The sequence below is a fragment of the Leopardus geoffroyi genome, chromosome C1, assembly GCF_018350155.1.
Source record: "Leopardus geoffroyi isolate Oge1 chromosome C1, O.geoffroyi_Oge1_pat1.0, whole genome shotgun sequence".
Classification (NCBI taxonomy): Eukaryota; Metazoa; Chordata; class Mammalia; order Carnivora; family Felidae; genus Leopardus; species Leopardus geoffroyi.
The window spans coordinates 25,729,030-25,754,290 of record NC_059328.1 but is presented as its reverse complement, the minus strand read 5'-3'; the positions used below and the strand labels follow the sequence as shown (position 1 = coordinate 25,754,290).

The window sequence follows — 25,261 nt, the reverse complement described above, 5'->3', positions numbered from 1 at the left end:
GAGGAGGTCACACCAACCTGGGTTCCTGAAAACAGCCTCTCCAAAGGGTATTCCCTCAGAATGAAGCTGTAAAAAAGGATGTTCCTGTCATCTCCATGGGTTCTTTATGAACTTCAGGCAGTGCTGAGAATCCCAGAAAGGCTGAAGGAAGTCCCTTACTGACACCACACTGGAGGAGAGCCAGGGAGCATTGAGGGCAGAAAGACAGGGGTAAAAGTGGGGCAACTCAAAATCCAAGACTAAAAAATCAGAACTGCCTTCCTGCAAACATCAGGGGAAATGCACAGTGTGTTTCTGACTTTGTCCGCTGACCCACAGGAGAGATACAGGTGTGTCCAAGGACTGCCTGTCCAATCCCCTTTGGAGCATTTCCCACAGCAAAAAGCACAGTCTCTTCAAGTTCACAACATGTCATGAGATGAGGACTTTTTCATTCATTGACTATAGATATGATCTCTGCCTTTGAGGAACAATACATAGGAGAGAAGACAGGCCTATAAGTAAAAAGCTAGAGTTTGGGTAAGTGCTGATGGAGGGGCATTCAGTTCGCTATCTTGGAAAATGTTGGAAGGAGCCACTAACTGGAAGGTCAGGAAGTTTTCACAGAGGAGGAGGCATTTGAGCAGGATCTTAAAGGATGAGTTGGCTTGGAAATCATTATCTGAGAGTAGATGCAGGTGTAAAGGCACTGAGATGTAGAACACCTCTCAGAACTGAAAGTAATTCAGCATGTCTGGATCAAGATGAGGAATGGAAGGTCATAGGATCCAGATTATGGTCAGCCTAGATGCTTGGCAGAGAGGCTTGGGTTTTGTCCTGAAACAGATTTTTAAGGGTACAGGTGTTAGACCCTTGAAAATAACGGTAACAGTTTATATGCTGAGCACTGAGCTAAGCCTTCTGTATAAATGATTTTATTTCATCCTCTTCACAATTAATTAGGTTTTAAGAGACCCACTTGATGGATAAAGAGCGTAAATTGTGGATAGGTTGAAAGGGTAGGAAACTTAGCCATAGTGCATAGCCAGGGAGTGGCATCACCAGGATTTAAACCTGGTGTTTGTGACTCCACTGCCCATACATTTCAGTGGCTGGGCTATGCTGCTGGATGGAACAAGGTCCCAGAGTAAATGGGAGGGTGTAGGACTGACAGCCCTGGGATCAGCCTTGGTAAGGATGAGAGTCCTGCTTTCTTCTGAACAAAAGCAATAGCAGGAAGGTCTGAGTTTTTGAAAGATCACTCTGGCAGCAGTGGAGAGGATTCAAGAGGGATACTGGAGGGAGAGAGACCAGTTAGGAGGCAGAAGCAATTACCCAAGTAAGAGAAATGGGGACACCAACCAAAGGCTTTGGAAACATGGAGAGGGAGACAGATTTAAGAGAAATGTAGGGAATGGAATGGGACTTGGTGGCTGACTGGCTGTGAGGATCAGGAGAGAAAGAGGGTCTTACTCAACAATGTATCCCAAGTGACCAGCACAGTGCCTGGCACATGATGATCACCCAGCAAACATTGACTCAATGGACAGATGAATAATGACTTGATACTTTCCGACTTGGCCCAATGGGAGTCTTTAAAAGAAAATGAAACAGGAAGAAGTGTTTTCAGTGGTCAGGATGGAAACATGGTGCATTTGAAGTGCCTGTGTTTCATCCAGTGACATTTGGATACACTGGTTGGACACTGGGTCAGTCTGGGTTCAAGAGAGAGATTTGGGTGTTACTTCATCAGCACATGGGTGAGAATAGAAGCCTAAGGAATAGACAACACTTCCTGGAGAGAGTGAAGAGAATAGGAAGATTCTGAATGGATCTGGGAACACCATCCTTATAGATGAAAGAAATACAGTGCAAGACACAGGAAGAGCAGTGTAAGGTAGGAGAATCACACCACAGAGGGAGGAAGGGTTTCCAACCAGAATATGTCTGACAGTGGTGGTGATGAACAAGTCTTGTTGGGGAAAGTGCTGGAAAGAGACTTGCCTTTGGCCTTGGAAGAGGACCTTTCAGTGAAGCTTTGGGGACAGAAACAACTGTGGGGCAGGGAGTGAATGGGTGGGAGGGGAGGCTCTAGGGACAAGGAGCCTAGATAGCTCTTTTGATAAGTTTCAAGGTGACATAAAGGAAGGAGAAAGGGCATGAGAGGGAAGGAGCGTGGACAGAAAGTTTGGGGCTGCTCAGAGTGTTGGTTTGTTTAGGACGTTAGAAACTAGAGTATGTTTGTAGGCTGAGGGCAGAGCAGGCAAAGAGGAAGAGAGTGAAGATGTAGAAGTATCTGAAGTAAGTGAGAGGCACATAGGACTGAGACGACAGGGTCTCCCTTGCAAGGAGCAGGTGAAGAAGGATGGTGTTAGGAGAGGCTGAGGTTTGCCTGCAAGTGAGCAGAGCGGGACACATGTCCCTGCCTCTCCTTATGGTCATGAGATGATTATTCATCCCAGGCACCTGGGTATCTGTGGATGTGAGGACTCTTCCTGGAATTCCATTCCCCTTCTAGAACCTTTGCTGGCTGAGCTTAAGAGGGAGGAATGTGCCAGTAACTAGGACTCCCCTCCCCCCACTGCCCTCAGGAGCCATAAAAAGGTCCAAAGAGAAACAAAATGCTCTGGTGTGGAAATTGCCAAGAACCTATGTCAAGACACCAGCATTGATGGAGCACCTATGGGCAGAGCACGAGCTCTGCACCGTGGGGACAAGAACTTACAGTCTTATTGGGGAGGTGGGTGAATGGTAGGTCTGTACTTAGTAAACTAAGAATAAAACAATTACAAATACCCAGTCCATCTTCCTGGGAGCTTAGCATATTCAAGGAGAAGAGACAAGGCTCAGAGCAAGTGATGCTGGCCTATTCCAAATGGCTCCACATTCTCCCTTTGATTGAGATATCCTTGAGAAATGTCAGCCCCACCTTGGCCATGTGGGCTATCTTGGTCCTTAGAGTCATTCTACCCACAATAATATTCCCAAACTTTGGTTAATCATCAAAAATACCCAGAGAGGTATTTTGAGGCACAAATTCCAGAGCTCTTGGAAGATATGATTCAGTGGATCTGGGATGGATGCCTGGAACCTGTACCTTTAAAGGGTGCCCCTGAGGCTCTGACCAGCCAAGCTTATGGATAAACAACAACCCCCTTGCCTTGCAGCAAAGCGCACAGGGCCCACCCGTCCCTCCGTCCCTCCACTCAGGCAACCCTGGCTTCAGCCGCACTGAACTCCTAGTTTGTAGACATACCTGACCCTTTAAGACCTCTGTCCGGGCACATCCTATCTCAGTGTGCCTTCCTTTCCCCTCCAAATTTCTGTCCCCCTTTGAGACACAGCCCAAATACCCCCTCTTCTGAGAAGCCCTCCTAGCTCCAACCAAGTCTTCGTTCTACTTCGGTTCCTATAGCATTTTATCAGCACCTGTCGTCTGTGTGGGTATCATGTCGTGCTATGTTTAGAATCTCCTTCTCCCATAGCCCATGAGTGCCCTGAAAGCAGGGATGGCATTTTGTTGAGTCCTTCTTCAGTCAGCGTGGGTGCTTGGCACAAAGGAGGAGCTCAGCAGATGTTTGAATGTGCAAAGAACTGACGGAGAAGACCTGTCTCTGGGTCAGGTATCTGTCAGGTACAGGCCTGCCACGTGAAGCCTGGGGGCCTCCTGTCAGGTCCTCTCAGTTGGGCCTCCAGAAGACATACTGATGCCATTTTTGCAGTCAGAACTGAAGCCCAGACCCGTGTCGGTGCCCTCTACCTGAACACATCTACCTTTCTTCTGAAGCTCCTCGGTGTGAACTCAAGACATGATCTGATTTGCACGTGAACCTCTCTGGATGTGAGCCCGAGAGTCAAGCCACATTCGCTAGAGAGGAAGTAAAAGCAAGGCAGGGGGGACAGAGAGAGGTGGGAGGAGGAGGGCGGTGGGCCAAGGAAAGGAGAGGGAAAGGAAAGCTCCTGTTATGAACCTCAAAGCCAAAGATAACAGCCTTTTGATGATTGTTCCTTGGGGATTACCAGTATCACTCCCCCTTTGTAGACCTGCAGAACTGAGAAATCACGCCCCAGGCAAATGATCACTTGCTGGTGCAAATGTCAGGAGCACATTTGTTGGCCCATTTGTTCACTCACTTGTGAACATTCAGCAAACATGTACTCATGCCCTGTCCATGCTGGGCCCCGTGTGAGAGGCTGGCTGGCTACCAGAAGGGTCTCCCCCAAGTCCCCCAAGCCCATTCCTGGAGTGGGACCCTTTAATGACTTCCTGCAAAACCTGCTAAACCTGATTCCGTGCCTCTTACCCTTGTCCTCACTGTACGTCACCTCTTGGTGTTCCTTTCTTCCTTGACCTGGCTGTGGCCTTGGTGTCCCCCCACCCCCTCCTCTGTTCTTCAAGGCAGGCCCTGCTCTTCCACTGTCCAGGACTTTCTGTGGCCCTCATATGTGCCCCATCCCCATGCGTCCGCAGTGCCAGCACCCGTCACACCGCGTGGTGTTTTCCACATGCTCCCGTGTCTCCTCTTCGAGACTGAGGTCTCTCAGGACAGTGGCCACGTTTCGCTTGCCTGCAGCTGCCTCTCCAAAGCAGAGCACTTGGCAAATGCATTTTAACGGTTGAATGAATAAGTGAATAAATGAATTCATCAGTCAGTGAGTGGATGAGCCCATGAATGGATGAAAGGCTTTGCTACTCTCAGAGCCTCGAGAATTCAACCTGAGTTAGTGACCAAAGTTCCCGAACTTCTGAAAGTTCTTAGTTTCTGCCCCTGGGCTTTCTTTCCCAGCCTCCGCCAAAGCCTCAAGGGTACTGGTGGCCACTCCCCTTCAACTCCCGGTCAGCCTTCCCACTGGCCTGCCTTCCTCCCCAACCCCAAGAGCCACCTGTCCAGCCCTGATCTGGGCCCTCAGCAAGACCCGGCCAGGAATCACCATGCAGGCTGTGCCCAGGAAAAGGGATTCCCTCCCTTTCATGGAACTAGTGGTCAAACTGACAGCAGCATTAGTAAACTGAGGCTGGGGGCGGGGGGTGGGGGGGTGCGCAGTCAGCCCTGAGGGGCTCAGAGAAGTGCTCTGAGGCAGAATAGGGGAAGTAGGACTGGCACAGACCATGGTGGAAGGGAGCTCTAGTGAGCTGGGAAGGGGCAGACAATGCCATTTAAGCCTCGGATTTCCTTGCCAAGATGCTGAGCTTAATCCTGGGGATCAAGAGTTGGCACACTTTTCCATGGTGATGAAGCCTTTCTTCAGAACCTGTAGCCAGTAGGTTGTGATTGGCTCTGAACTGGAGAAAATGCCTCCACAGAAGCTTCAGCAAAACAGTTTATTCCCTCATAGACCAGAGGCCCAGAAGTGAAGAGTCCAGGGCTGGTTTCATATTTCATTCAGGTCTCAAGCACCTTCTATTTTTCCCTCTGCCGTTCTGTGTGTGTGGACTCTTGTCCTCATGATCACAAGAAGGCTGTTCCACCTGGGTCCTCACATCTGTATGCTGGGAAAGCAAGGAGAAAGGTGGGGAAATGCCCTGAGGGCTCTTCAGCTCATGTCTCATTGCCCAGAATCCTATTGCTTAGCCATCCTTAGCTCTGAGGTTAGCTAGGTTCATTGCTGCACTCCACACTCAGAGTTCTGTTAGGTACGGGTAAACGGAGGGAGAGACATTGAGTAAGCCACAGTGGATGTCTATCACAGAATCCCCAAACATGAACTAGATCAAAAGGAACTGCTTTGGTTGGAGGAGGGCTCTGCCCACTGTGGCTCCCTCTCCACCTGTGTTGGTGGCCAGGGAAGTACCTTCATGGAACCCTACGGTGCCTGGGAAGTCAACTTCAAAAACCTTGCTCTAGGCCCGGCACACTTTTTCCGTAAAGAGCCAGATGATAAATATTTTAGGCTTTGAGGACCACGTGAAGTTTCTGTTGCACATTCTTCTTTGTAATGGCTTATTTGTTTGTTAAATATTTTAAAATGTAAGAGTACTTCTTAGCTCAAGGGACCATACAAAAACAGTCCACAGGCCGATTTGGCCCAAGGACCATAGTCATCCAGCCCCTACTCTAAGGGATCCTGGGGCACAGAGCTTTGGGTACAGAGTGAAGGAAGGCAGCAGAGGCAGGGAGTCCAGCAGGGAGGCTGTTACAAAAATTCACTCCTTGGACAAAACTGTCTCAGGCTGGGTCTCTTGGATTCCAGCTTTCAAAAAAAAAAAAAAAAAAAAAAAATGCCTGTGAGTTGTCAGATCCCTGCAGCCTTACTGAGGCACTGGGCACAAGCTGGCAGGCCTGGGGATCCCTGCCCTTTGGGAGGCCCTGGGCAGTGTTCAGGAAGCAAAGACTGGGGCTCCTGGGTGGCTCAGTAGGTTAAGCATCTGACTTCGGCTCAGGTCATGATTTCAGGGTTTGTGAGTTTGAGTCCAGCATCAGGTGATTAGGGTTTGTGAGTTCGAGTCCCGCATTGGGTGAGTTTGAGCCCAGCTTCAGGTAAGCCCCGCTTCGGGGCTCTTTCCCTCCTTCTGTCTCTCTTGGGATTCCCAATCTCTCTCTCTCTCTCTCTCTCTCTCTCTCTCTCTCTCTCTCTCTCAAAAAATTAATAAATAAAATAAAAAATAAAAGTAATGTTTAAAAAAAAGAGAAGCAAGGACTATCCTCCAGAACCCAGGGTGTGCATTGCACATGGCCTTACTCCCATCCCCCACTGTTCCCTGGAAGGCAGCTGTGTGCTGAGGTGATAGTCTCCAGACTCCTCCCCCTTCCCACCACTCCAGGGCCCTGTACCAGCCTCCTGGCAGGTCTCCCTGCCTCCAGCCCTCCCTTCATGCTGAGTTACAGCTTCCCCTCATGTTCACCATCAAGTCCAGACCACCAGCTCTGGCCTGCCAGGCAAAAGCCAACTGCAGACCCCACCAGGCTGCTCTCCCCCCTCACCCCTGCCCTGCCTTGACTGCCTTCCCTGCTCTTCCTTCCTAGTTCACTATTCACAGGATCTACTGGACAGAGAGCACACCCTTCTCCATCCTGTGGGGCCCAGCACACCTCCCTCCTTGGGCAGCCCCCTGTCATTTTCCCCTTCACTGCCATCTCCAGCCATTACCATCCTCACCGTGCTCTCAGCATTGGGGTTCTGCTTCTAACCTGCCAGGCAGGCGAGGTAACACTTGGGAAGCAGCTAGCTCGGTGCTTGGCACATGGCAGGTGCTCAGTCACTCTGTGCTAGATGATGGGTTCATCTACTCATAATGGGCGCAAATTGGGTGTCTGAGCTGTATACAAATATGCCTCTTTGATCACGCCTGTTTCACGTGCTGCCACTCTCCTGTCTCGGGAAGACACTTTGCGAATGTGATTGATGTGCATGTTAGTTAATGAGTCATTATAGGATCTCATCTTTAAACAAAGGCCAAAGAGAGAAGGGAAAACAATGAAAGCATCAGTACGTTGTGCACTGGGGGCCTGTCCCAAAACTGCAATGTTATGTCTGTTGTACGGTCTACTCGGTGTAATTATCTCCTGCGTTAGGGTCAGATGCTCTAAAATGCAGTTCACATCCATGGCTGCTCTAACCAGTGATGGGAATCATTTTATGGCTCTGGGTTCTGGCCTTCCAAGCAATATTTTCCCATTATAGACATAATAATCATACTCTGCCTTTTTTGGAGGTGGCTTGGTGAGCCAGTGTCCTCTGCCCCAGGGCTGGCTGCAAGGGGGTGATGGTGGCAAGAATGTGCGTCCAGGGCCATTATTCCCTGCAGAGGCCAGGCCCCTCCTCCTGCAAAAGGCACTGCCAGCCTTGGCAGGATTTTGTGTGCCCAAGCGTTTGCCATGCTGCTGGGATTCAGCAAAAGAGCTTAGGGAGGGTTTGAAAGGGTAAGTCATGGTCCCTACCCAGTGGACCTAAGGCCTCACTGGGGCTGCTGTGAGGCAGCAAGCGGCAAAGAGCCTGACCTCTGGTGGCCTGGTGAGTCCCAGTTCTACCACTTGGCCGTGTGATCTTAGGCAAGTCGCCTAACATCTCTGTGCCATTTGTAAACTGGAGGTATTCACAGTAGCTACTGTTGTGAGTCGATGTGAATTGATGCATCTAAACTGCTCAGAGCAGATTGAGCATGCTGTAGGGTCAGTGCTTGTAGTGAAGAACTCTCGTTACGAAAAGATGATCAAAAACTGTGATTAGGTGTCTCAAAGAATCTCCTAGACCAGGGGTCAGCAAGCTAGCGTTGCTTTTTTTTGTAAATCAGGTTTTACTGGAGCGCAGCCATACCCATTCACATATATATTATCTATGGCTGCATTTGTGCTACAACAGCAGAGGTGGGTAGTTGCAACAGACATCATATGCTTAAATATTTACTCTCTGGCCCTTTACAGAAACAGTTTGCCAGCTTTTATTCCACATGGTAACTTGTATGGGGGACTGGGAGCCTAGCAATCTGTCCTTGCTGGAGAACTGGGAAGGGTTTGGAAAATGTTCTCTGATTTAGCACTGTCTGAGCCCCTGGCACGTGCCTGGCACATGTAGTGGAGGAGCAGGTAAACAGATCAGTGCCAGTACAGCAGGTAAGTGCTGACACAGAGGTGAGGAAGGGTATCGGAGCACTTGGAGAAGACGGGCCTCAGGGAGGAGACATTGCTAGGGAAGCCCATGGGGAAGGAGGGGTCTGTACAAACCAGAGTCGCCAATGCCCAGATCCCAGCAGATCCCCAGGTCTCCTCCATGTGTGTCTGGCTGGGAAATGGTGACATTATTCTTATAGGACAGGACCAGGGAGGGTGAGAAGGGAAGGAGTTTCCAGCCTGAGCGGATGGTCCCCCAGTGATGCCATTGGCCATCAGGGAGCGTGGGGGGCAATCTTGCCTGTCAATGGGAAAACCAGAGGGGCTAAGGCATCCCCACTCACTGTTGACAGTTACCTGCTGTCCCCTCTTTCCTAACGCACCCCAGCCACTGCCTGCTGCAGGCACACATACCCCCCCTCACACACACACTGCCACAGCTCAGACTCTCCTGGGTTTCCCACCAGCCCTCAGTGCTGTTGCTGCTAAAACAAAAATGACACGTCACACCTTTCCTCACAAATCGTCCATCATTTCCCCTTGCCTTTAGGACAAAGCCCAAATCCTTAGCATGACAGACAGCCTTTCCTAATCTGGTCCTCCCACTTCCTCCCATCACCAGCCTCCACTTCCATCTGCATTAAGCCACTGTCAGGAGTCTCTAGACCTTTGCCCGTTCACCTGCTCCTCCCTCCGCCTGGATGGCTTCCCCTTCCTCATCCATTTAGGTAACTCGGGTTCATCTCCTGAACTCAGCCTGGGCTTCATTTCCTTTGGGAAGCCTTCCTTCCAGCCAGTGGCACTCATCTCCTCTGCCATCTTGTTCTGTGCTCGAGGGTGTACTTATAACAGAGATGCTCCCCACTGTGAACACCATGCCCTGTGCAGAGGGGCCCTCAGAAATGGGGGCCAGGCTGATGAATCAGCGCAGCAGCAGCTGGCCTCTGAGATCCCTGAAGGCACCCGGGGGTGAGGCTGTGCAAGTCCCCTAGCAGTTTGTGGGTTTGCACAGAGGACACCTGCACAACAGGGAAAAACCATCCATGAGAATTCTCTACTCCTTGGGTCATAGAATAGAACACAAAGAACACCTCCAGCCTCCCCACTGGGAGGGGAAAGTCTTCAGATTGGAACCACAGATGAATGGATAAAGAAGATGTGGAGTGTACACACACACACACACACACACACACACACACACACACACACACACACTGGAATATTACTCAGCCATAAAAAAGAATGAAATCTTACCATTTTCTACAACATGGGTGGGGCAAGAGAGTATAATACTAAGTGAAATAAGTCTGTCAGAGAAAGACAAATACCATATGATTTCACCCATACGTGGAATTTAAGAAACAAAACAAATGATCATAAGCAGGGAAAAAAGAGAGACGAACCAAGAAATGGACTCAAGTATAGAGAGCAAATTGATGGTTACCAGAGGGGAGGAGGAGATGGGGGAGGCTGATGGAGGTTAGGGAGCGCACTTGTGTGATGAGCACCAGGTGTTGTGTGGAAGTGTTGAATCACTATATTGTACACCTGCAAGTAATATTACACTGTAGGCTAACTAACTGCAATTTAAATAAAACCTTTAAAAAAATGAAACCGATAAAAAGAGGCCCAGATTAGCCATTAGGAGTGGTGCCTCTCTGGGTCCTGTCTTCATGAATGGCACCACCATCCACCTGTTCGGAGACCCACAAGTCATCCAGAATCCCGTCCCCTCCCTTGGTCCCCACACCCATCCAGTCACAAAGCCCTAAATATTGCCAGGCCCTGTCTCTCGTTTCCAGCCCCCCCACCCCCCCACCTCCATCGCTCACCTAGTTGAGTACAAATGCCTAGAACCATTCTCACCACTCTGGCCTCGCTCCCACCACATCCGTTTCCACACGAGCAGCCAGATGGATGTTTTTCTCAAACGCCCATGTGCCCCTGCCACCCACTGTTTAAAACTTTTCTACCACCTCTCCCTCAGGATAAACTCCAACTCTTTGGATCAGGGGAGATTATAAGACCCTTTGGACTTAGCTCCAGGCAAAATTCTCAAGTTCTGGACCTTCTTGAGTCACCTCCTTGCACTGAACCTCCAACCACATCGTCCCCCATAGTGAAACAGCTAATAGGTGTGCTTAGTGTGTGGACCTTCCATCAACAGACAGTGAACACTTGTTCTAGAATGTCCCATCTCTGCCACAGCTCAGGCCCTGTGCCTCTGGCTCCTTGGAATGGTCCTTCCCTCTCCCAGCATCCTCCTGCAGCCTGACCGTCGTCTGTAGGCTTCAAAACCCTCAGCACTACCACAGACCATCTTCCTCCTACCCCCGGTGCAGGCTCTGTGAGCCACAGGCCCCTCACCGGGACACCTATCAACCAGCAGGCAATTCTCAGTGTACTTTCTGTCTCCCCTGCTCACCAAATGCAGGGACCATGCTCACTGCTGAAACCCCACCTCCTAGACCTGGCATATGCTGTGTGTTTAGTAAATATTGTCGAAGGCAGGACTGGAACAAGAGAGAACATTGTTGAAACCTCCTTCCTGGAACATTCATTTATTCAACAAATAAAAGAGGGTGGAGCAAAGCAGGAAGAAGAGAGGCTAAGAGAAAGTTCTGCCCCCCAGATCCCTGGGGGCTAGATAGCTGAGATGCCACATGTGGCCTGAAAAATTGACACCAAGTCCAGGGGATTTCTGTGCATTAAAGCATGAAGAAAGAATCTAATCTTCTCACAGGCAGCCAGATGTGCCTGATGTTCCCATAACGGTCCCCAGAATTGGCCAGATGTGCTGTGAACATCTTTGGAAAACATCAGGGGACTCTAGAGACCATGGCCTGGAAAAAAATAGCTCATGCTCCAAGAGGTGGCATGGAAATGCTCAGTTTGGATCAAGGGTTATGTGGGGAGGTGTCGCAGGGACTCTGGGCATCAGGACCCAAGGAGGGAACTTCTCACTGTCCTCACAGCTGTACGCGTGTCTCTTGGCAGCCCCTACCTGCCCCCTAACCCCATGCTCCCTCCCCAGGTGATCAAGCTGGCCTTTGAGGACTTCGACTTGGAAAGGGGCTACGACACCCTGACGGTGGGGGACGGCGGGCAGGACGGGGATCAGAAAACTGTCCTCTACGTGTGAGTGAAGTGGGGCTGTGGTCGGGAGGGTGGGAGCACATGCCCCTGGCACAGGGGTGGTGGAATGATGCATCATGTCCTTTCTGGTCCCCGGGCCACACCGTGTCAAGGACAGGGGTCCTGCTGTGCTGCTGGTTTCAGCCCCTCTGTTCCAGAGCACTGGCCAAATTCTCACAGGAAGAGAGTATACAATGAACCATTTCTCAGGGAGCAGGGAGAGTCAAGGCTTTGTGTGCACGCCTGGAGCATTCCACATGATGGTCTGCTTCTGTGTAGACCCTGCTTCTGCCATCCTCCAGCTTCTTCTCAAGGCCATGTCCATTTATGGCAGTCTGACTTCAGACAGAGACAGGGGAAGTGTTTTGCTAACCTCCCGCATGCTAAGAACTATCTGGGAAATGGATGGTTTCAGGGATCTGGGACCACATGCACATGATGGCCACATTTCCTGAGCAACGAAAGGCTAGTGTCATGTGGTCTAGTCAAGGGAGAGGGTAATATCTAGCTGTCCTGGGATTCCATTGTGTTGGGTCTTGCATCTGGTGGGGAGCATTAACTCCTCTTTTGCCCACCACCACTAACCTGACATAAACATAGGAAAACACTCCTGTTGGTGCATGTGGCCCAGCACAGACAGCCTGATCTTGCTCCTCTCCCCTGCCCAGATGGCAGGGAGAGGAGGGAGGAGGGTTTCATGTACACCAAACATCCACTCTGTGCCCAGGTACTGGGAAGGGAAACTTCACATCCGATATCTCATTTAATTTGTGTTATTATCCCCATTTAACAGGTAGGGAAACTGAGACCCAAAGGTTACAAAGCTAGTTGGAGGCAGAACCAGCACTTGAGTTCATGCCTTTTGATTTTAGTTGAGGAGAGCATCCCATGCCAGACCCCTTCCCGACAAGGCTAACACCCTCTGCTTTTAATGCTGAAGGAGAAATGGCTATTCAGTAATAGCTTCCCTGTCCAGGAGCTGTTCTGTTCTGGGCCCTTCCCACACCTGCCAGAGAAGATCCTGTCAGGACAGTTAAATGACTCATGACATTACCCTCTGAATCAGGTGACATGGCTGGGACTTGGAATCTCTTAGGAGAAAGAAATGGAATGTGAGCCTGAAGGACATCCCCTCCCCCCTGCCTACTCCACTGTATTCATCAGGGTTCTCCAGAGAAACAGAACCAATAGGATGTACACAGAGAGCAAGGGATTTATTTTAAGGAATCGGTTCACATGATAATGGAGACTGACAAGCCCAAGATCTGCAGGGTGAGTTGGCAAGCTGGAGACCCAGGAGAGCTGTTGATGTAGTTTTAGTGCAAAGGCCAGCGGCTCTAGACCCAGGAAGAGCTAATGTTTTTATTCAGGTCCAAGGCAGGATGGATGGATGGATGGATGGATGGATGGATGGACGGACGGACGGACAGACAGATACATAAGCAAGCAAGCAAGCATTGTCCCAGCTGGAAGTCTGGCAGGCAAAAAGAGTTCTTTTTGTTCAATGTAGGACTTCAACTGACTGGATGAGACCCACGCATACTGAGAGGGGGAATCTGCTTTATTCAGTCTACCAATTTAAATGTTAATGTCATCCAAAGGCACCTTCACAGAAACAGTCAGAACAATGTTCGGCTAGCTATCTGGGTACTCTTTGGCCCAGTAAAATTGAACCACAAAACTAGCCATCATACCCCCTTCCTTCTGTTGGTGGATCCTCATCACTCATCTGCCCTATATGTTACATCAGTTCAGTGTGCTCAGAAGGCCAGGATCCCAGTTCTGTCTCCTCCAAAGACAAAATCCCAGTGTACTTTGTCATAGAGAGAACCTTCCAAACAGCAGAGCTGAAAAGATTCTTAGGGATCATACAACCCAAACCCCTTATTTAACATGAAATAAAAAAGCCCAGAGTGGCTCAACCACTTGCCCAGGGCCCCACAGCAAATGAATGGCAGATCCAGGGTTTACATGCAGATCTCTGGACCTATGTAGTTTGGGTGAGTTCCCAATAAGTTCTGTAACAGCCCAGGGGCTCTGCCCTCACACTCCTATCTCTTTAGGCCAATGTCAATCTCAAACCTCAGGGAAACACACAAAATGGTTGGACTCCTTTGTTGTCATAGTTGGGTCAAACAGACTCTGCCACCCTAGAGTCAGGAGCCAGCCCTGGCTTGGCCTCAGTCCTTACTACAGAACGCCAGCACCCTAACCCAGTGATGTCACATGGGCCAGGCTGGTGTACCCCAGGTGTAGCTCCACCCCTATGGCACTCATGCTGCGATCATCATCTCTGCAGCCAACTCAATGGCCCTCCAAGCTTTGAGACCCCAGAATAGAGCAGAGATTAAGACCCGTTGATCCAATCACACCGTCTACAACCAACTCCCAATCTGTGCTGGTGATCTGTCTGGTCTCAGCAGCAAGAGGATGGTTCCTTATGGAAACCCCAGCCTATGCACGGGACTCTGGCTCTACCGCTCTCCATCAGGCTGACCTTGGTAAAGCCACTGTCCATTCTACACCCTGGTCTCATCTGTACAATGGGGATAATGCAACCCCTCCCGCCCTGGCCTACTGGGGTCATTTAATAAGATAATAGATGGAAAATTGTCTTGTTTGGATAGGTTTTGGTAAATGTGAATTGAATCAGAATCTTCCCCATGCTTAAACTCTGTTCTTCAGAAAGAATGTGGCCCCAGAGTGACAGTTGCACTTTAAGACTTGCTTCATATATAGAATGGAAAGAGATGCCTCATTCAAAGGAATGGCTGGATTCCGACTGCAGCAATGGGTTTCTGTCTGTGTCTTTTCTGCAGTACAGTTCACATGAGAGATCGAAGGTGGCAGGATTGTAGACACCCCTTCATTAGATCTGACTACAGCTATTCTGTCCCCTGAGAAAGCAAGGACACAGATCACCCTCCTGAGCCCAGGGGCTAAATCCAAGCCCCACCTATGGCTGAAGGGGAGAGGTGGTGAGTCTTCCCGCCCCTGGAGCACATGCTCTGGGCTCCAGAGTCAAACAGTGTGGGGCCAGGGATTTGCCTGAGTGGCCAGGGCTTCTAGTCATTCAGTGGGGTGCCATGGTGGGGTGCATGCCTCTGAATCTCTCTCTCCTGACAGCCTGACAGGTACGTCGGTCCCAGATCTCATTGTCAGCACCAACCATCAAATGTGGCTCCTCTTCCAGACCGATGGCAGTGGCAGCTCCCTGGGATTCAAGGCTTCTTATGAAGGTAACTGCTCTTGAGGAACCAGTACACTCACTGTAGGATCAGACTTGGGGTCTGGATGTGGAATCAGCAAGCCCTGGGTTCGCATCCTGGTTCTGCCCCGCTCTAGCTTCCTGTCTCCTTAGGCACGTTATCTGACTTCTCTGAGCCTCACCTCCTTCATGCAGTGGGTCCCTGGACCGTTTTGAGGATTATCTGGGATAAAGCACGTGAAGCACAGACCACACAGCACCAGACGCATACGTTAGTTTCATCCACAATTCATACCTGGCTTGTGTAGACCTTTAAAAGACCCCATAAATTTTTGGAGCCTTGCTTATTTTTTTATCTTTAGACTGGAAGAAGTAGCTTCCCAAGCTCCCATATATGGGTCACAGTGATGAGTAACTGCGCACAGGGCTGGGGACACACACACCATTGGTGGCCTGAGGAGGGTACAAATGCAGATGACCTGAATCTACCGAGAATCAGCATTAAGGGAACAGCAAACCCTAGGCCCAGGAGAGACCACCACCATCAGCCTTATGTGCGCCTTCAGACTTCATATTGATGATGACTGCCAATGCCGATCCCCACAGAAAGGGGAGCAGAGGCCAGCCCCCTGGGTATTTGGTCACATTTCTTTGGTGGCAGAGCCTAGCCCAGCACTAGGGGATCCGATGCATCAGATCTGAGCCCCTGCAAGGAGTTCACACTCTAGTAGTGAGAGGAAAAAACGCACGAGCTATCACTGAAGCAAGATACCTGTGGCAAACAGCCAGTGGGAGCACAGAGAAAGAGGCATTCATCCTTTGTGTGGCATCAGGAAAGGCTCTATCAAGAAAGTGAGCCTTGAGTCTTGAAAATGACTTGGTGGCTATCAGAGAGACAGGGCAGGGGATAAGGGAGAGAAGGTATTTACCCACCCCCATCCAGAGACCTGATCATTCTACATGAGATGAGTTGGGGGAGAAACTCCTAGAGACTCTTCTTCTGCTCAGTGTGTCCCAGGGACCAGGGACCAGGATTTCTTCCTGTACCAGGACCTGTGCTCTGTCTCCAGATTGGGTACACAGGAGGTGTGTTAGTTTCCTACAACCACTCTGGAGAAGGCCCACAAACTGGGGGGCTTAAAAGAACAGAAATGTTTTCTCTCCCTGTTCTGGAGGCCAGGACAGTGAAGGTACTGTTGTAAGAATGGGAAGCACGTGTCGAGGTGACACAGAACAGCAGACAGAGAACACCTACAGGGTGACAGGTGCTGATGGGTCCACATCCTGTTTCTCTCACTTTCTAGCTCCATGGCAAGTCAGGGAGCCTCTCTGGCACTCTGTTTCTTTACCTGTGACATGGATATAATAATATGCCCTAGGACACAGGGCTTCTGCAAACAGTAAGTTTGATAAAGGATGTGAAAATAAGAATTGCACAGCAATTATGAGTGACTAGTGAGTGAGGACACAGGTAGTTAAACCAGTGTCTCTTTGGGTACCAGAGTTACATGCAGCTCTGGGGGGTCAGCAGAGGGAAGTCAGGAGACCCTAATTCAGGCCTCTCTGACACTCAACCCCTTGGAAAATGGGAATGGATTTGGACTCAGAGTTTTCCCCATTTCTGAAATTCTGTGCATGTTCAGCACTGAATGTTTCCAGAAGTGGGGAGAAGTGATCATGTGCCACCCACGTGCCCTTAATCTGTCCATATTTTATCAATGGCATGGATAAGACATGAATAGCATGAGCCGGAAAGGGACGACAGTATAGGAATCAGCAAACAAGGTGCAGGAAGACCTCGATGGGTTGGAGCAGTTGCCCAAGTTACCAGGATCAGATGCAGTGGGAATAAATACCATGTCCTCTGTTAAGGTTCAGAAACTTAGTGCCTGGAGTTTACCTCAGGGAGTTAGTTGTGCTTTATTCTGTTCTGCCCAGGCACCGAGAATTGGGCTTAATTGTGGGGACAGGTAGGGAGAGGGCTGAAGTCAGGCCCAGTGACAAAGGTTAACGGCCCCCTGAAAGTATATTTGGGGGAAGAGTGGACTCAGGAGAACTGAGAACTGCATCTAAATATTTGAAGGGTTGCCACGTGGGAAAGAGGAATTAGCTTTGGTGTGGTTTCACCAGAAAAGAAAGGGACAGAACATTGAATGCCCTGTTATGTGTCAGGAGGTTTGTGCTAGTTTTCTCAAGGTTTTCAAGCAGTGGTGTGCAAAGACTTAGGGTACCCTCAGGGACCACCAGGGTCGGGGAGGGGGTGCCTAGCAGGGAGGGTTCTGCCGCTGCCTCCATGTCTTCTCCATCCTTCTGTTCCTTCTAAGCCATCTTTTACGAGGGGATTTGTGGCTAAACACCAGTTTGAGAAACTCTGCTTCATCTCGCTCATTGTGACAGCTAGCGGACGGCTGCTCTTTTGTGCACGAGGAACCTGAAACTCAGAAGGGTGGAGTGACCTGCCCGGGGTCACACCAAGTCTGGGACCTGGAAGAGCCGAGATTCGATTCTATGTCTCTGGCTTCAAAGCCCACGATTTCCCCCTCTACCAGCGGTCTCCAAAGGGACAGAATTTCAATCCCTTATAAAATCTTTATGGAAGCCAAAGCTTTGCCCTGGTCAAATGGGCCATAGAGCATGAGCTGGGCTCCTCATTACTGATGGTCAGGGTTTTGTTTGTGAGGTCATGTGTCCTCCCGCCCAGCCTGGACTGATGATCCTCTCACGTGAGCAGCACGCAGCTGGGTGCTGAGACTGCAGCAGCAAGCCGCCTGGGCCAGAACAGAAAACCAAAGCCGTCTCAAAACTGTCCTGCCTGCTAGTCACAGACTAGGGATCAGCAGGACCTCTCCTTGACCCCTGGCAAATCAGGAAGATAGTCTGGGCGTTTATGTACATGGCCAACCCACCGGGGCCACATGGGCTCTGCTCACAGAGGCAGCCGGTTCTGTGAAGAGGGAACAGGCTCGGAAGTGGGCCAGACCTGGTGAATCCTGGCTGGTCTCCGCTGTGGGACTGGCAGAGTCATAGGATCTGTCTGAGCCTCAGTTTCGCACTCAGGAAATGGAGATGATAATGGTGACCATAGAGCCTTGTGATGAGAGTGAAATGGGGTCACAGAGAGCTCCTTGCACAGTGCCTGGCGCAGAGAGGCGCCTTCCCCTGGGCTGCTAACGTTCCCCTGCACCCATGCCTTCCATGATCGCCACTGTTCCCCACTCCGGGGCGTGTCCTCTTCTGCCGGGGAGCACATGGCTCCTTGCCTGTCCTGCAGGTGGCCTGGGCTTGCGCTGCTAGGCCTGGCGCCGGGTCCCCGCATCCCGCCTGCACTCCGCACCTGGGACCCTCACTCCCCACACTGGCCGAGAATTGAGATGGTTCCTGTGGCCACAGTGTTGTAGGAAACAGAGGCAGAAGTGGCGGGAGGTCACTGAGAGCCTGGAGGCCTCATAAAGAGTCTGCACTTTGTCCATAAGGAAGAAGAACCCATGAATTCTTAAATGTAGGGATGGGCCGGCCTTTCCCTTCTTGTCCCTTCCAGCTTCGACCTTTTATTTGAGGGTAGGAGCCATCAGTGAAGGAGTCATCCTCTACTGTGAATAAAGCTGGGTCTAATGCATCCCCTGGCCTCCTGATATGACTTCCCGTCCTGGGAGCTTCTGCCGCCTGCAGCCTCCTGGGTGTCCACCATCTCTCTGGATGGCCCCTCGCTGCCCCTGCAGAGCAGGCCCTTCTTGGGGTCTCTCCTCAGCTTTCTGTCCTCTTTCTTCTAGAACCCTCCACAGTTAATTGCATCCATTCCCGTGGCTTCCATCTCAACCTAAACACTGGTGACTTCCAAATCTGTTCCCCATTTGTAATCTTCCTGTGACACAGTTGATACGCTTCTCCCTCAGACATCCCAAACCCAAGGCACGCACATTAGGCTTCTCGGGCAGATATAACAAGACACCATACACTGGGGGCTGAAACAGAAATTTATTTTCTCACAATTCTGAAGGCTAAAAGTCCAAGATCAAGGTTCTGGCTGATTCAGTTTCTGGTCTGGGCTGTCTTCAGACTGGAGCCTATGACTGTGTTCTCACATGGTCTTTCCTTGGAGGCGGGGGGTGGGGGACACAAGCTCTGTGGTGTCTCTTCTTGTAAGGACACTAATCCTATCGGCTTTGGGCCCCACCCCTGGGGCCTCATTTAGCCTTTGTTACTTCCTTAGAGGCCCCATCTCCAAATACAGGCACATTTGAGGTTAACACTTCACCATATGAATTTGGGGAAGACACACACATTCAGTCCATTAACATCACCCAAACTGAGCTCACCATCTCCACCCCCATGCCACACCCCCTGCTCCAGTGTCCCCATGTTGATGAATTGTGCCACCATCCATACCATCACTGGGCCTCACCTCCTCCTCCTCCTTCTCCCTCTCTCATCTCTGACTCAGTTCCCAGATTGTCAGTTCTCCCGCTGCAGTGTCCCAGCCCCTCTGTCACTCCCGTGGCTGAGGCCGTCATCACCTCTCACTTGAATGATGGCCCAGTCCTTCTTCTTGGCCTCCCTGACTCTAGTCCTCCCCCACCCACCATCGGCCACACACATCTCAGCGATCTTTCCAGGATCCACATCTGGCAGAATTCTCTCCTACTTAAAAATTCCTCATGATGACTTCTCATCGCTCTTAGGGTTATCATTCACATGGTATCCAAGACTCTCCATTTACGGTAACTCCAGGCCACCTTCTGGCTCCTGTGAACCCATAGAGTGCCCAGTGCCTGGCATACAGCATGCGTTCAGAAAAGCTCTCAGATTAAGGTTTAATGACTTTCTACACAAGCACAACCAAACACCCTTCCTCCACACCCTCTCCATCCCCTCACGGCCCACTTTATCGCCTCTCAGAGCTCAGATGCAAGAGCCAGGCATTCTCCGTTGTCCCCCTGGCTTTGGGGTCAGACAAACTCTGTTTGTAACTGAGTTCTGCCATTGGTTCTGTCTGTGGTCTTAGCCAGTCCCTCCATATCTTTGATTCTGAGTTTTCTCACCTGCGAAGGTGGACTGATAAACAATGATCTCAGGGGGGTTCTTCCAAGGGCTGCTTGTAGTGAGGCTCCCAACACAGGGCCAGCCTGTAAAAAGTTAAAAGCCTGCCCCTCAGGGCCAGCCAGAGTAAACAGTTAAAAGCCTGCCCCCTTGCCTGCTTCCCCAGGTCCGCAGCACCTCTCCCAACCTGCACCCTTGGCCCAGAGCTTCAGAATGACCTCCGTCCCTATCCTAGCCCTCCTTTTATCTGCTTCTGGGGAATTCCATACATGATAGGCCCCTTGGCTCGGTGATAGGAGGATGTAGATGTTCCACAGGTGGCATGAGGCATTCGTGGGCAGAGACCACCCTCCAGGCACTCCTGGCCCCATCATCATCAATATGCCCTCTGCCCCAGCTCAGGTAAAGAGAAGCTTCCTTGGGGCCGGCAGGTGGCACTGCAGTATAACCTCCCTCCCCTCATTAAAAGTGTGAGCCCTGGGTGGGAAAATTGGGGGATTTACTTTCTAGAAATTCTTCCAGTTCTGCTTGTTACAATCACAGGTCAGGGTGGGGGAGGGGACTCAGGCTCCATCAATATCTGAGTACTTGGAGCCTGGAACTCAGTCCCCCTCCATGGGGGCAGCCAGCTGTAGGAAATGCATTCAGAGTTGCAATTGCTTTGCTTCCCAGTAGAACAAGAAATATTTAAGGAACAGGCAATTAGCACTTACCAGAAACATTATAAAATTACATACAACTTGCTAACAAGTTTTAGCATCAATCTGGGAGTCTCCTTGCTTCCTGACTCAGAGCCTGGAATCTGGCAGCCTAATGCTAAATCTGGGGATTTGGCTGGCACGGGCAAGGAAGGAGCTGAGACCTTGACCCTGGAGACAATGAAGGAGCAGGGCAGTAGAGATTATACAGAAAGGATGCCCAAGAGCGGGGACCCGTGTTGGAAATGAGGTCAGCTGTGTATTCAATATTATTTAAGCTCCTATTGTGTGTTGCAGACACTATTCAGGACTTTGGGGCCCTGAGGACAAGAAGAAAATCTCTGCCTTCACCTAAGTCATAGCCTATGTTTAGTAGAGTCAAGGAAGTCCGAGAAGATGAGGAAATATCAAGGAGGGGCAGATAACGTTGCTTGAGGGCATCAGGGAAGGCTCTCTGGAGGAACAGGTGTCTGGAATGGAGAGTTGTGTAAAGGATGAGAACAAGTTGGTCAGAGGTCCCTGAGAGAGAGAGAACATGAAGTCTGAGAGCGAGTAGGGAGAACACAGGCAAGACTAGCCCTCTGCCCCCCGCACCTCCACCCCCTTCCCAAGAACTTAATGTTGCTGGGAGACATAGGTGAACTTCCTAAAAGTGACAGCCTCAGAGCTGGGCTGGAAAGAAGGCCAAGGACAACAGACCGGCATCATTGGTGCCACTCCTTTTTGGACCCTGCCTCGCTTCAAGCACAAGGCCATTTTTCGCCTCCAGTCAGCTCTATTCAGGATACCTCTGCTTTGTACGTTATCCCCATGAGCTGAGAGGCCCAAACTCCCCAACTTGCCAGGAATAACACTAAGCATGTTCCTAAGACACTCCCTGAGTTTCCATGAGACCCTTAAAGCTTTCTCAGGCACAGAGAGCTAGGGTTTAGCTAGATGCAGGCAGCAGTTGCCCGCTGTCAGGAAAGCCCAGTGGGATCCACGCTGTACCCAAGTCTGTCCTGGCCCCTGGGGGCGGGGGGTTGGCAAACAACAGAGAATGCTGCACCATTAAAATTTGGCAGGCTGCAAGCGGTCTGCAATAAACTGGCATTATGATACTGAAGAGAAAATTGGCAGGAAGTAATTTGTCCATGAGATATGCTCTCTAAATACACGGGCTTTTGCAAATAGCAAGCTCTAGCTTGGGGCTGATGCAAACAGCTTGGAGGCAACCCCAGTGCTCTGTATGTCCACATTTACCCCCTGTCCCTAACCTCCTTCAGCTGTGACATCCCCATGATAGTGTTGTGGAGGAAGGAGATGGGGAAGGAAGAACGTCACCCACTCCATCTACCCACACTTCCACCCAATTTGTGACAGCCTTTGCAAAGAGATGCATGAAAACCCAGATGCACATACAGACGGATGCACTATGCCCCAAGCCTCCTTGTACCCTTCCCATCAGAAGCAGAGAAGTGGAGTGGGATGTGGTTCTAAGGAAATCCATGAGATCTAGGCATGCCCAGGGGTTGTCTTAAGGACCACAGTGTCTCTGTCACTCAAAAGGGGTTTGTGCTAATTGAACAATGGGTCTGGGCCACTCAGTATGTGTGAGACACTGTCCTTGGTTCTGGAGATACAGAGGGCAGAAGGGATGGGACCCCTGGCTTTGAGGAACTGATAGCCTCCAAGACAACACATAGATGACTCCTCAGTCATGGAACCAGGCTCTTCACGGTGCCCCTCAGACCCTCTCTGTGGTCTCATCTCTCTTCACTGTCACCTCCAGCCACAGTGAATTTCTGACTATTCTCCAGATACTATACTCTCTTCCTTCATTCCTCCTTCCTGCTTCTTTCCTTCCATCCTTCTCTCTGTCCGCCACTCATCATCCTGCAAATATGTACTGAATGCTCCATCCGTGCCTCCCACTCTGCTAGAAGCTAGTAGTATAGACTTTTCAAAAACAGTCTTGGTCCTCAAGAAATTTTCATGTAACATAGAGAAATGCATGCCAAAAATGACAGCAATGGAGCCATGGCAGAAAACTGTCCAAAGGGCTGGGAGTGAGAGAGAAAGATCCCCTAAGTCTGCCTAGGTGATTTGAGGGAAGATCCCAGATTAAGAAGCACTTGAGCTGACGCTTAAAGGCGATTCCTCATCTGACAGAGGAGCAGGGGGTGTTCATTCAGGAAGAGAGGACACAGGTGCCATGTGACAGCCATGTGAGAGCCGGCTGGGCTCCACCAGGCACCGGGTGATAATGACTATGAGGAAACACCTACTGGTTACTGGTTACATGCCATGTGCCAGGCATTTTGACAATTGTCTTCTACACATAAGTTCATTAAATCCTCAGAACAACCCTGAAAGGTGGGCGTTATTACCATTTCCATTTTACAGATGACAAAAATAGGGCTCGGGGAGAATAGGAAATGTGCAAGATCTCCTACTTATGTCAGGGCCAGGATTTAGATCTCTGCTCATCACCACTGCACTGTTTTGTCTCCCCACAGACCGCTCAGTTTGGGGATGCATAAATCTCAGGGTCGGTGATGGCCAAAGATGAGTCTGGAGTGGGAGGGGGTAGGCAAGATCCTGCCACGTCAAGCTGTTAGGGGCTTAATCTGTGGATTTTAGGCAGCCATGAAAGAATCAATGAACAGGGCATAGAAATGATGGGATTTTTCTTTCGGAGCCATCTCAGCCTGCTTTGCTGAGTACAGAATAGAGGCAAGAGGCAGGGGACCCACTCTCGCCTGATGCCACCATCCAGGTGGAGGGTAGACTAGAACAGTGAGAGAAGGGCTGGAGAGCAGAGGGTGCTGGGATGTTTCGGAGGGGGGCCAGGATGAGGCAGTTAGTGAGGCTGCAGGTGGGGAGGGGAAGGCAGAATCCAGGCTGATTCCCAGGTTTCCAGCTTGGCAGCCTCAGTGAAGCCTCTTTGCCTCTCCCACTCCCTCTGAGTTTCCTCCTCTGCTCTCCCAAAGGTTGTGTGGTCAGGTGCACACCTCCTCCCTTGCCCTCATCATTTCCCTTGTACTTAACTTCTGCAGCCATTTGACTGTGACTCTCTAAGGGCAGGGACCATGGGTCAGGCCACTGTCTGTCTGTAGTGCTGAGCATGGCATTTGGCACAGTTTCCACGCAGCACCTGTTAGCTGGATTCGAACGTTAAACAGCGTTCTCTGTGTTCCAAGCGCTGAACTGAGTCAATAACGCATAACCAATGCCTGCCTCTGTAGGACTGACATTCCATTGGACAGGAAACAGGGGAGCCAACCTGGCAGCCAGCGGGAGCAGGGGGGCAGAGTGGGTGAATCATTCTGTCCTTCACACCCATCAGACAGTAAGCATCTTGGGGGCAGAGATTCTTGTCCTTTTTTCCCCACTGCTATACCCCCAAGTGTCTAGAACAGTAACTAATCATATGAATCAAGGCAGTGCCATGAAGGAAAAGATGGGGAGCCAGGAGAGGCAAGAAAACGGGAACCACATGAGGTGCATGGTCAGGGAAAGCATCTCAGAGGTGGCCTCTTAAGCTAATCCACAGAGTGACGAGTCAGCCACGTAAAAAGGGAGGAGAGGAGGGGGTAGCCCAGGCTGAGGGCACAGTGACTAGATGAAGGGACAAATGAAGTACTACCCCTTTGGAAAGGCAGCAAGTCACAGCCCAAGCTTGGACCCCCCTTCCTCCTCCGAGTGGCGCTGTCCTCAGAGCAATCAGATGGTGGATTTAGAGAGACATGATGCAATCGCTCCTGGACAGACGTTGTCATGAAAGAGAATTCCAATTTGGTATTAGGAATGGAAAAACCCAGGAGAAGACTGTAAGGTTGATCACAGATGATGGGGATAAAGCCGCCAAGCAAATGGAGAGCAAATACTTCGAGCGGCGAGCCCATCACAGTGGAATTCTGAAGCACTCACCTCATGTTTGCCAGCTTGCTTTTTGTAGGCAAAAGGAGAGAGGGAGGGAGGGAGAGAGAGAAAGAGAGAGAGGGAGCAAGTCTTATAAAATGGAATTATATTAACCAGATAACAGAAATTGCATGCATGATTTTCTCCAAGTCAAAATTTGGTTTATCAATTTGCTTTTCTGGGCCCTGACATCAGACTGGGTCAGACCGGGAGGGTCAAGGTCAAGTGCCTTTCAGGCAGGCAGAGGAGCACAGGGAGCCTTCTCTGAGAGGGCGAGGGGCCTGGGTCCCTGTGCCCCCAGCAGAGGTTGGCCCTGGGCTTGGAGGGAAGGCCCAGACAAAGACAAGGATCGTCTGAGGAACACAAGCCAGCCACCAGCCCCTCTGTCAAACTCTCCAGCCACCCTGCTCTCTTCTTCTCCCCTACACCCAGTCCCGGCCCTACACATATCCCTCTCCTATTCTGGACCTCTTCACCAAGTGCTCTCTTAAATCTGACTTCCCCTTGAGGGCTACCATTACCCGGTAGCCCTCTCCTGTGCCAGTCCCCACGAACTTCACGTTTGAGAGGCAGGTTTACAGTTCATCCTCCAGTGCCATTCTGGCCATGTGTCCCCCATCTCCCTGGATCTCATGCTGTCACCACATCTGGCTCTTGTCCCCTCCCATCAGTGCCACCAGCCTCTTCCTCTCTACCCCAAGTCTTACCGTCACCTTGCCTTCCAGCCACTTGACCTTCTCACTTCATAACGC

At 50.6% G+C, this 25,261-nt stretch overlaps 1 protein-coding gene across 10 annotated transcripts in view; it reads left to right on the top strand.

The window, feature by feature from the left end:
• The window catches only part of CSMD2 (CUB and Sushi multiple domains 2), a 610,060-nt gene that overhangs the window by 325,408 nt on the left and 259,391 nt on the right, over nucleotides 1-25,261 (top strand). For 9 of the 10 annotated variants that reach the window (XM_045476606.1, XM_045476605.1, XM_045476610.1 and 6 more), the window contains 2 exons: nucleotides 11,563-11,666; nucleotides 14,790-14,902. The exons of the other annotated variant lie outside the window; for it this stretch is intronic. In XM_045476606.1, coding sequence (XP_045332562.1) covers nucleotides 11,563-11,666; nucleotides 14,790-14,902 — 217 coding nt within the window. The remainder of the gene's footprint in view (nucleotides 1-11,562; nucleotides 11,667-14,789; nucleotides 14,903-25,261) is intronic. 10 annotated transcript variants of the gene reach the window in all.